At 35.1% G+C, this 12,776-nt stretch overlaps 1 protein-coding gene across 1 annotated transcript; it reads left to right on the plus strand.

Annotated features, from left to right (window-relative positions):
* The first annotated feature begins 2,356 nt into the window (after positions 1 to 2,356).
* LOC129569850 (uncharacterized) lies at positions 2,357 to 9,912 on the plus strand. The gene is made up of 10 exons (XM_055449036.1): positions 2,357 to 2,586; positions 2,940 to 3,173; positions 3,532 to 3,751; positions 3,910 to 4,484; positions 4,724 to 4,955; positions 6,451 to 6,833; positions 7,364 to 7,597; positions 8,064 to 8,283; positions 8,408 to 8,982; positions 9,053 to 9,912. The coding sequence occupies exons 1-10, from the start codon at positions 2,414 to 2,416 to the stop codon at positions 9,309 to 9,311; spliced, it is 3,105 nt and encodes a 1,034-aa protein (XP_055305011.1). The 5' UTR covers positions 2,357 to 2,413; the 3' UTR covers positions 9,312 to 9,912.
* Positions 9,913 to 12,776: the final 2,864 nt, after the last annotated feature.

Below are 12,776 nucleotides of genomic sequence, written 5' to 3' on the forward strand. Positions count from 1 at the left end.
TCCACAACTTTTCGATCTAAGAGAAAAAAACGTTGGATATTTTATGTAGGATGTTATCAACTTGAACACTCAAATGCAACTGATTCTTTCTCATCCGTATATAGTAAATGTTCTGTGATATAAGAAACAGAATAGATCTAGTACACTAACTACATCCAGTTGATGACCATTCCACACCAAGCGGGACAAAATTTGCAAGTTTGCAATCTTGCAAATTACTCACAGTCTTCTTCTTTTCAATATTCGTATGCTTTTAACAAATTGAATCAACATAATCAACCCTTTGTTTTCTTCCTTATATTTGATTTCTCGCCATTTCTCATTTTATTCGTTTTGTTTTAGCCTGTCGTTGATTTCATGTTTTCAAACAGTTTTAACAACAAAAATTTGAAGTTTTAATAAGAAAATTAAACGTTCGTGACCGAATGCATCAAAACAGACAACTCAATTCAACAATTTAACCGCCGACTCTAATTCGCCTTCCGTTACAGTTGTTTGCAGCGGTTTCAAATGGGAATTGAGTAGAAAATACTTGGTTGAGCTACTTTGGTTTTTATCAGCGTAATTAACCGGATAATTAGCAAATTGCTCACGTTCTAAATCACGTTGATCCAATAGAGTAGGACTATATGACTTTAAATTTGTTTGGTGTTAAGCTATGAGATAACCATCGTACGATCAAAATCTTTGTTTTATTGAGAAAAGAAGTGAATTTTTCGCATTGAAGTTGAATGAAATCAAGGTTCATAGTTCAAGCTAATGGATATATGATGATAATTCTATGTTAGAATTTCTACCTTTAGAGTCGTCCCAAAATATTAAATTGATGATTTTTTTTCAAACATTTCCATTGAAATCTAATCAAAATCTAAATGATCAATACAACAATCAATAGTTCTCAGATTTTCATCCTGAATAGCACCGTTGACACGATACCTTTTTGATGGAATTGTTTCGATAACACGGCCCATTAGTCAAATTGTCAAATTAAGAACGTCTATTTCGTCCGTTGCATGCAAGAATCCGATTGTGTGATAAAAAGAAATGCCGAAAATTGCGCATTTTCATTTCGATTCACAAGCGAAAAATAAACGAGTATCAATTTTGCGCCTAATGTTCCTAATTTCATCATTTCTTCGTCTCGACTGCGTTCGAAACTGTTCATTTTTCATTGAATGTCATTTTTAATTTGCATGAAAATGAAAAATCCATCGGGACGATAGAAAGAATTGCGGTGTTTTATCATAAGAAAGAAAAAACGTCACAATCAAATTGCTTCGATAGTGATCAGCAATCAAAAAAGAGTAAAAAAAAGATGAAAACGCCTTCATTGCGCTCCAAGTCGACGAACAAAAACAAATCGCTCTTTTTTTATTGCCAGTTATTAGTTTGTCAAATTGTGTGTTTGGTGTGTTGGGTTTGTGCGACGTTCGAATTTTCGAATCGGTTCATTTATTTTTCGGTACGTATATATTCATGCAAATGAAATAAAGTTTGTGTGGCGGTGCAAGGTATTTTCACATTTTAACTCTTTTTTCCCTTTCCCCCTGAGAATTATTCCATTTTTTTCTCGATTCTCATTCCACCGTGACAAAAAGGCCCGCATTTAACGAAACGAATAATAAAAATTAGTTTATTTTATATGCCTTGGTGACGTATTTCGAATGAGTTGTGTGTCGTGTGTGTTTTTTTTTCTCATTTTGTTTGGTACAATTTTGCGCCAAATGCCACACTCCAATCGCTTGCATACGGAACAAAAACAGTTGTCATCATTTTAAATATGCGACAATCAAACTTTGAACAAAAACCCGGGAATAGAATGAACTGAACTTTTTTCTGTCTCGTTTGTTTGATTTTACTTTTTGAATTTGCACGAGAATTGAGAATTTTACTGCAAAATTACTGCTCTTTGCGTTTTTTTATCAGTTGAATGGTGTCTTTTCTTTCAGATCAATTTTTATTGAAGCTAAGTCATTGATAAATGCTCAAATGCAATCAGTTCTGTTATCAGTGCTAGGCTGCGAGAGAGTCAGCTGCTCCGTCTGAATATATGTATTATCGCATTCGCGTCGAATATAACATGTTAGGGCCATGATTTAGCGATGGGTTACGTGGGCACTATCAAGTATGTCACCAACTTGATATTTATGTAACGAGAGTCACAGGGTCGATCGTCGTGATTCAAACGTGTGATATCGTTTCATTTATACCCAAAGTCTAATCAATCCCGTGATAAACACGCGTTTTTTTTTCGTCAAAATCACAATTTAATTTGCACTTGATTTTAAAAATATCATATTTCACTTCAATGTACTAAATAAACATTTCATTATCACGCGATTGTATTTAGACTCAGTTGAATAGTGTCATTCAGACGAACCGGTTCTCCACACACACACGTTGTGAAACACAAATGGACAAGAAAATCATTATTATTGGTGCGGGCGCATCAGGATTTGCAGCAGCCGCCAAATTGATTTCCAACGGATTTGAAAATGTGACCATTTTGGAAGCAGAAAATCGCATCGGCGGACGGGTTAATACAATTCCATTCGGGGCTAATGTTTTGGATATGGGCGCACAATGGTGAGTTTTTAAGTGAATTTGCGGGTTTTATTGACGATTTTGAGGATTGAATATAAATTTGTATTCAAAAATAAGCATATTTTTCATTGTGACTCTCGAAATAAAAATGAAAGTCGGTTATTGAAAGTTGTAAAATGCATTTTTACATGGAAAATGGTAGATGAATTATGGAAAAAGGAATTTAAAATATAGAAGAAAATATTTCTTTGTGAAGAGACGATTTCGATGGGAAATAAAAAAGCACCCGATTTTGTTGTTGTTCCAAAAGTCAACAGCATTTTTGTTTTGGGTCATTTTGTTTGAAAGTTTTTTTTATTCAATATTTTCTGCCTTTTTCTTTACTCGCTTAACAGGTGTCATGGAGAAAAAGGAAATGTCGTCTATGAAATGGCAAAAGGCAAAGATTTACTATCATCAAATATTCCAACGTATAAAACCTACAATTTTGTGCGATCGAATGGAGAGGTGATTCCAGCGAAAACATCTGAACGATTAACCAAATTGGCCTTGGGAATACTCGATCGAGGTGATCATACGGCAGAAAAGCGAGCATACCATGGATCATTGGGCAATTATTTTGCACAAAAGTAAGTTTCATTAGTCAATCGATTGATTTTTGCTATTTTCCAATGTTCCCATCTTTTTTTCAAAACTAGTCAGGGTTCATCTTCATCTTTTCGGCATGTTGAACTAAATCGTAAATTCTTTGAAATATCAACAATACAAAAACAAAGAACTTGATGAAAAATAATGGCAAAAATCTTTTAAAGAAACAATTATGGTTATCTTCAAAACGATATGACAAAAATAGAAAATTGAACAAAAACAAAGAAAGAAAAACGAAGCAAATTACCTTCAAGAAAAGTGATAAAAATGCCAATTTTAGCTTAAAATTGATAACAATCGCAAAATGTCCAAAATTCCACTGTTAATTTCTATTTATAGGTTTTATCAAGCATTCCGTACAGATGAATACAGTGACATTGATTCAAATCTGCAGCACGAAGCATTTGATTGGTTCCATCGGATGCGAACATCATGGATTGCGTGTGATTTATGGTACGATGTATCATGTGGTAATTATCTGGAGTATTGGGAATGTCCCGGCAATATGATGTTAAATTGGAAAGACAAAGGCTATCGCACCGTTTTCGATTTGTTGCAGGTGAGTTTGAATCCATTACTATTGTATGTCATTGTCATTGCGTTAGTGAACAGATGACCTCACAGTACGTCTTTGTTCGCTAAAGCATTTCCGTTTATTGAGCTTTGATCAAAGTTCCATTCAACAAAATGTCAAAACAACTTTTAATTCCATTCCAGAACAAAATCCCCGAAGGAAATCCCGATCTAATTGACGTTGTGTCAAAAGTGCATTTAAACAAGGAAGTGAAAAAAATCAATTACGATCCATCAAACACTGGTCCAGATCGTATAAAGATTGAATGTGCGGACGGCAGTGAATATTCCGGTGACCATTTAATTTGCACCGTTTCATTGGGCGTGTTGAAAAAGCAACACTTCAAATTATTTGAACCAACGTTGCCAGAATATAAAATCGACAGCATTTCAGCCATGGGCTTTGGAACCGTTGACAAAATCTACTTGGAATTCACAAAACCGTTTTGGAGCTCGGACTGGGAGGGAGTTTCATTTCTCTGGAAACAAGAACAATTGAGAGAAATTCGCGAGGATCCGATCAACGGCGATTGGATGTCAAGAATCATTGGTTTTTACACCGTGAGTTTTCAACCAAACATATTATGCGCTTGGGTTACGGGTAGTGGTGCTCGAAAGCTAGAGAAAGTGAGTGAAGAAGACGTGAAAATCGGTTGTCAACACGTTTTGAAACTGTTTGTGAGTGATTGGAAGGACGCTGAGGTGAAAAATGTCATTTGGTAAGTCATATTTTTATATTGAATTCGTTGCTGATATTCGGCTTTTTCTTGCTTCTTTCTTGTCTTTTCTAATCTTTTTCTAATCCTACTTGTCCACATTCTTTTTCTTGTAATTATTTCTCTCTTTGATTTTTCTTCTTCTTTGGCATTCTTTTTTATTAACGATTTTGTTTCCTCCATCATATCACCTTATGACCTTTCATAATTGACCTTTTTAAAAAAAAATTGTTCCGTTTTAGGTCGAAATGGAGTTCAAACCCTCATTTTAGCGGTTCATTTGCGTATTATTCGCTGAGAAGTGATGCAGACGATGCATCAACAGCCACGTTGGCCACTCCAATTCTTGACAAAACCGCAAAACCACTCATCCAATTCGCTGGAGAAGCCACCGCCACACATTTCTACTCAACGGTACATGGTGCAATAGGCACCGGATGGCGGGAAGCACAACGACTCATCGATTCATACAGCAAATAACCAATTTTTTGAAATATTCATTGATTTTTTTTTTATTGAAATTTGTTCAATTCCGAAATCCTCATTAAAAATTCATAAAAAAGGATTCAAAAACGCCTCTGTTTTCAATGGAGTTTTTTTTTATTCATGATTGGTTCATTCTAATGAACACATCTGAACAATTAACGAAATTGGTCATGAGAATACTCGATTAGACTTGAGGTGTAATTTAAATTGAAGCACCGTAAAGAGAACACTTTTGATTTAGAAAGATGATTTTGGTCGAAATTTGTATGATTTTTAAATGATTGTGAGCTGATTTCTTTCAAAGATTTTCTGGTGGAGGACATAATGCCTCGGACGGACAGCATGCTTCTATGTTTCTATTACATTAGAGTGTGCTGTCCGTATGGGGCGTTATGACCGCCACTCTATTTTGCAATTCACATTTGATGCACACGTTTTCTTTCTTCGATTTTCATTTAAACTTTTTAAAGTTTCTTCAAAGCAGCTTTGTCTTCAATTTTACTAGAAAACTTGCATAAACTTCAATTAATCAGAAATAGAAAGGTCTAGAAACACTTTTATCACTCCACGCTTCAACACTGATAATGACTTTAGACACAATTCAAACAGTAAACGTGAATATTTTGTTCACAAGAACGCAATTTTCGTTGTGATTTTACGTCGCTTTCAGTCGATTACAAATGTTTACTTACACTTTATCAGCATTGGGATTATAAAAACGTAATCGAATGCACGCATTTGACTGATAAATTCGATTGAGTGTTTGAAGCGTAATCAGGTTTTTTATCAGCAACCAGTCAGCTGAATACATTACGAGTGTATAATTTCGTCGCGTTGAATACAGTGTAAAGCGTACATGATTCTGTCGTTCGAGTCAACTAGTTGTTTGTCATGGCCAATTGACACAATTAAAATTGTAGTCACGGGGTAAATCAAGTTAGCAATCAACGAATTGAGATTTCTTTTTTCCTTTTAAATGCCAATTGAGGAAAACAGAATTGCAGATTTTACTGATGAAAGAGGTAAAGAAATGTGACGTCGACTAGCAGATTTTAGGTCAGAACAAATTAAATTCGTCCTTTTTCACACTTCAGGTAGTTGCGTTCAGATCTTTGTACAGTTATTTCAAAAATATTTTATGACCTTGAATTATTTCCAACACAAATGGGCTTTACTGTAAAATTCGTTGTGACAATTCATTGTATGTTTTTCAGTTTTAGTGCTCAAATTCAAGTGCTTTATTTTGGTGCGAGTAATTAGCAACTATCTTCTCATTCTCTTTTGCTAATATTTAAATAAATTTTGACGACAGACAAAACAGTGTGAAAAAAGGAACGAATGCAAAAAGGTCTAATTTCGCTGTGCCAAACTAATTGTATAGTCAGTCATCGCAAACACGTGTTTCGTATTCTGTTTACGCTGTATTCTATTTTCAGCCTCATTTTTTCTCGTTTCTTTTTCGTTCAGTTTCGGTGTCTGAACGAACAACAGAATGCAGCTCACAAGTCCCCTTGGCCGAAGTGTTTGTTTGTATACACATCGAATCAACCACATATTTAAAAATAAGTGGCTGCAAACAATGTGTGAGATAAAACTGCCATTCGGTTGTTATCGTTTTGCCGATAACATAGTTTCAGTTGAGAACAAACGTTCAAACGAATTGGTTCGACGTATTTCGGGTGTGAAGCAAAATATGGACAAAAAAATCATAATAATCGGCAGTGGTGCGGCCGGTTTCGCAGCCGCTTCCAAATTAATTTCAAATGGATTTAAAAATGTGATCATTTTGGAGGCTGAAAATCGTATTGGTGGACGTGTTTATACAATTCCGTATGGAGAGAACGTTTTAGACATGGGAGCACAGTGGTGAGTTTATGAGTTGATGATTTATTTATTGAAAATTAGTATTTTTGAGACTTATTTATTTGAATATAATACATAAAACGTTGAAGGTTATTCCAAACAATAAGAACCTTTGTTTTGAAATCAATCTAATATGTATTGTTTCACATGCTTAATTTCGTTTCTTGATATTTTATTCGTTGTTTTATGAATTGTCTCCAAATAACTTATCGACGAAGTACATAAATAATTTTTGCTTTAGTCAACCCATCTGCTTAAGTAAACATTTACTAAAATTATAAACAAAAGAATTCCATTCACCACAACACCATAAACAGAAGCATGAATGTATTCATTGTTGAAATAGTTTGAAACTTGAAATAATTTGAATTATTTTCGAACTATTTTGAATTTTAAATTGATTGAAACTTTTATCCATTAACAACTGGAATCCTAGGCGTTTGAAATATTCAATATTTTGTTAAAGAAATTGGAATTTTCGATTCGAAAATCAATACATATTTTCAACAAAGTTTTTGATATTCTCCGATCAGGTGTCATGGTCAAGAGGGTAATGTTGTATACGAAATGGCAAAGGACAAAAACGTGTTATCATCAGATAAGCCAAGATACGAAACATTTGAATTTGTGCGATCGGATGGAGAACGAATCCCACGAGAAAAAACTGATAAATTAGTGAATCTTGCCGATGAAATTCTCGATCGAGACGACAAACGAGTGGAGAAAAACGCCTACGATGGATCATTTGGAAACTATTTTGCTAATAAGTAAGCGATTCACCGGAAACCAATAAATTTTAAATTATTTCTTTTCATATGGCGAGAAATTCGCAAGTGGAAATTGAAAAACCTTTAAAAAAAGGTATTAGTAAAACATCTTGCGATGAATGTCGTGAACGAGCAGTAATAATTTGGAACTCAATCTGTTTTAACTTATAACTCAACGATCTAAGTTGTGTTATATAGTGCTAATTCAGAACTGATCAACAGCAATCAATATTTTTTCTACAGAAGTATTCGTTTGAATTGAACGTAAACACCACAATGAATTAAATTACTTTACCTTATAAATACTCACACAACATTCAAATCACTCACACATTATCGGCCAAATCGATATATATTTCTATAGATTGGAAAGTTTGAGAATTGTTTTCAACTCTCGTATCAGTTTTTATTTAATGAAAATATTTACAATGAGATTACATATAATCAACACACATTTTTATTACAGATGGTTTGAAGCGCTTCGTGGTGTTGAATACAGTGATATCGATTCAAATCTTCAACACGAGTTACTTGAGTTCATTCATCTGTATCGTAACATGTATGTGGCTTGTGATTCATGGTACGAAGCTTCTGGACGAGATTATATTGAGTATTGGGACTGTCCCGGCGATTTGTTACAAAATTGGAAAGACAAGGGCTATGCCAGGGTTTTTGATTTGCTTCAGGTATGTTTAGAGTCGTTTGGATTTGAAAGGTTTTTAAAATTTTTACAACACGACTGTTCAGCACATTCCAAATAATCGAATTGGCTCCAATTAAACCTCAACACTTTCGCTTCCCATTTTGCAGAACAAACTCCCCAAAGGAAATCCCAATTCCATCGACATCGAGTCACGAGTTTTGCTGAATAAAGAAGTGAAAAAAATCACGTATGACCTATTGAATTCCTCTTCCAATCGTACCAAAGTTGAATGTTCCGATGGAAGTAAATATTACTGCTATCATCTAATCTGCACTGTTTCATTGGGCGTCCTTCAGAATCGTCACTGGAGTTTATTCGAACCGTCATTGCCTCGACACAAAATCAACAGTATTGAAAGCATTGGCTTTGGCACCGTTGACAAAATCTATGTGGAATTCACCAAACCGTTTTGGGACAAAGACTTTGAAGGTGTCTCGTTCCTTTGGAAGCCCGAGCAGTTAAAGGAACTCCATGCGGATCCAGTTAATGGCGAATGGTTGAAAGATACTCTGGGCTTTTATACCGTAAGCCATCAGCCGAATATTCTGTGTGGATGGATCTCGGGAAAAGCGGCGAGAAAAATGGAATCGGTCAGCCAACAAGATTTCAAAGCCGGCGTCGAACGAGTTCTGAGGATGTTCGTGAAGAACTTCAACGGAGCTCAGATCAAAAATATCTTTTGGTGAGTTATTTTGCGATTCTTCCTTTCTGTAGAAATGGTTCCAAATTTGAATATTTTTCTCTTTCTACAGCACAAAGTGGAGCTCAAATCCACACTTCCTTGGATCATATACATTTTATTCGCTGAAATCTGATGCAAAGAAAGCAACAACAAGCATCTTAGCCGAGCCGGTGGTCGATCGAAATTCCAAACCAATCATTCAATTTGCCGGTGAAGCAACACACGATCATTATTATTCAACGGTCCATGGCGCGGTGGAGACTGGGTGGCGAGAAGCTCAACGTATCATCGATTTATACAGCAAATATCGTAGACTATCCAAATTGTAACAATCAACCATCTCGGATTGGCAACAGTTTTATTTTACCCTCTAGTGCATTAATTTTTCTCAGAACTAGGAGTAACTGGTTCATGGTTGATTTTGGCCATAGATAGCGAAAAAAATATTCGAAATACTGGATTCCTTATGGTTAACTCAGAAAATATATTAGACTATTCGGGTCAAATCATAGAACAATCAAATCCAGTGTCCAAAGTGTCTAAAATTTGCTATTTCAACTAAATATATCCAATTCTTTTTTTCACACACATTCATACTCACAATAGTTCACCGGTTGGCCTAGACCAAAAGTATGAACATAAATAAGATAGAACAATTTCAAAGGAATTAAATTGTAGTTTTAGATTGAACCATCGTTAAAATGTCACTCTCCTTTTGATGGTTGTTTGCCTTTAAAGACTTTAGAAATACCGGACGTTTCAAGGATTCATATTTGGATTTTGTAGGCGAGTTTCAAGATGTATTTGAGACTATTTTGTTAAAATTACATGCGTGAAGACGTTGAAAGTAAATGAAAAATATAACGTAACACATATTTTATAATTCACTTAATAAACTTAACACATTCCACGATTGATAATTCATTCCAAAAAATAAAATTCCCGTTTTTTTTTTTTGAAAAAAAAAGTCTGCGATCTTAGGAAATCCATCACGGAAAAGGTAAGTTGTTGGGTTTTAATATGTCAACTCATTGAGATTTTGGATTGGAATCATGTCGTTGGCTCAAAGTTCAATCTTGTGAATAGTTTGTTCCCGAAAACGCAATTTTCATTGTCGGATTTCACGTTGCTTCCAATTCACTTTATCAGTATTAAGATAAAAACAAGCGTAATCGAATGCACGCATTTGACTGATAAATTCCAACGAGTGCTTGAAATGTGATCACGTTTTGTTTATCAGCTGTATACGCTACAAATGTATTAATTTGTCGTGTTCAATATAGTATGAAGCGTATAATAATTTGTCGCTTAGGAAACTAGTTTATTATCAAGTCTAATTGAAATAATCAAAAATGTAGTCACGGGGTAAATCAAGTTGGCAATCAACAATTTAGGAAAACAAAAGTACAGATTTCACCGAAAAAAGAGGTAAAGGCATGCAAATGAGACGTCGCATAGCAGATTCTAAGTCAGAACAATTCAAGTGAAATTCTTTTTTTTTCACACTTCAGGTAGTTGGGTTCAAATCTTTGTACAGTTACGACGGCTTTCTTTTACTTACCTGGACTCACGTACTTTGGATCGACTTTTGTCATATCCACTGGCATAGTGATAAAATTCATACATATTTAAGAATCTGAACCAAATTTCTAGTCAATGTGATCAATGGTAGCAAAATAGTGCTAAAAGAGGAACGAATGAAAAATGGTCCAAATTCGCTGTGCTTAACAAATTGTGACGTCAGTTATCGCAAACATGTGTTTCAAATTCATGTGTGTTCCTCTTACACGAAGTGTTTTCTTGTATACTTATCGAATCCACAATAAATTTCAAAATAGGTGGCTGCAAACAATGTGTGAGATAAAACTGCCATTCAGTTGTTAGTGTTCTGCCGATAGCATAGTTTCAGTTGAGAACGAACGTTCAAACGAAATGGTTCGAAGTATTTCGGGTGTGAAGCAAAATATGCAGCCGCTTCCAAATTAATTTCAAACGGATTTGAAAATATGATCATTTTGGAGGCTTTTAACCGTTTAAAACCAAGTTTTCGAGTAATTTTATGAAATTAAATGGAACAATTTGTTCTTTTCTATTAAATAACATTAGAAAAATTGCCAAAATATATTTTTTTTTGCTTTCTTTCCAAGCATACAACAATAACTTGATGAGTGTACGTGAACTGTCAAACTGTCACGTTGCACAATGCACATAGAAAATATTAGCAAAAAATAGCACTTTTATTGAGGGAAACTAGCACAAATAGCATATATTAGGAAACAATAGAATAAATTAGTGAAACTAGCGTTGGTGTCTCTCCCCTTGTGTTTATACAATTCCGTATGGAAAGAACGTTTTGGACATGGGCACACAGTGGTGAAATTGCTATTTGATGTTTGATTTATTGAAAATTAGTATTTTGGAGCTTTTTTCGTTGGATCTGACCAGGGTATGGAGGCCACATTTTATCCTGGAGCCTCAATTTTATCCTCAAGAATTTACCCCCTCAATTTCGACGATTTGATGCGCTCACTGGATTTGAAATTAACCCTTTAATTTTTTCGATGTTTTCCGATCAGGTGTCATGGTGAAGAGGGGAATGTTGTCGAATGTTACGAAATGTCAAAGGACAAAAAGGTGCTATCATCTAAGATACGAAAAATTTGAATCTGTACGATCGGATGGAGAACGAATTCCACAGGAAAAAACCAATAAATTAGTAAATCTTGCCGAAAACATTTTTGATCCGAACGACGATCGAGTGGAGAAAAACGCCTACGATGGATCACTTGGAAATTATTTTGCTAAAAGTCAAGCGATTTACAGAAAACCAATAAATTTTAAATGGTTGACTTAGAAATTGCAATTACTCCACCTTACGATTCTTCACACACAACACTCAAATGACTTAAACATTATCGGTGAAATCGATAAAGATTGAAAACAAAAAAGTGTGAGAGTCGCTTTCAACTCTCGTATCAGTTTTTATTTAATGAGAATATTTACAATGGGATTACATAATCGAAACATATTTCTATTACAGATCTTCGTAGTGTTGAATATAGCGATATCGATTCAAATCTTCAACGCGAGGCACTCGAGTGGGTTCACCTGTATCGTAACATGCATGTACGAAGCACAACAAGACTATATTAAGTACTGGGACTGTCCCTGTGATTTATTTCTAAATTGGAAAGACAAGGGCTATGTCAGGGTTTTTGATTTGCTTCAGGTATGTTTAGAGTCAGTCATTTGAATTTGAAATCCGTTTGGATTTGGTCTCAACACTTTTGCTTCCCATTTTGCAGAACAAACTCCCCAAAGGAAATCCCAAATCAATTGACAACGAGTCACGAGTTTTGCTGAATAAAGAAGTGAAAAAAAATCACGTATGACCCATTGAATTCCTCTTCCAATCGTACCAAAGTTGAATGGATCCGATGGAAAAATCCAAAGTTCCGATGGAAGTAAATATTACTGCGATCACCTAATCTGCACTGTTTCATTGGGCGTCCTTCAGAATCGTCACTGGAGTTTATTCGAACCGTTATTGCCTCGACACAGAATCAATAGTATTGAAAGCATTGGCTTTGGCACCGTTGACAAAATCTATGTGGAATTCACCATACCGTTTTGGGACAAAGACTTTGAAGGTGTCTCGTTCCTTTGGAAGCCGAGCAGTTAAAGGAACTCCATGCGGATCCAGTTAATGGCGAATGGTTGAAAGATACTCTGGGCTTTTATACCGTAAGCCATCAGCCGAATATTCTGTGTGGATGGATCTAGGGAAAAGCGGC

The sequence above is a fragment of the Sitodiplosis mosellana genome, unplaced genomic scaffold (genome assembly GCF_009176505.1).
Source record: "Sitodiplosis mosellana isolate CC-2019 unplaced genomic scaffold, AAFC_SMos_1.0 Smas_scaffold_46, whole genome shotgun sequence".
NCBI lineage: Eukaryota > Metazoa > Arthropoda > Insecta > Diptera > Cecidomyiidae > Sitodiplosis > Sitodiplosis mosellana.

Excerpts from the sequence above, each read along its gene's own strand:
- LOC129569850 (XM_055449036.1), top strand. The coding sequence starts at position 2,414 with ATGGACAAGAAAATCATTATTATTGGTGCGGGCGCATCAGGATTTGCA. Across the intron at positions 4,485-4,723 it reads GAGGTGAAAAATGTCATTTG|GTCGAAATGGAGTTCAAACC; the intron begins GTAAGTCATATT and ends GTTCCGTTTTAG. Across the intron at positions 6,834-7,363 it reads TTAGACATGGGAGCACAGTG|GTGTCATGGTCAAGAGGGTA; the intron begins GTGAGTTTATGA and ends TTCTCCGATCAG.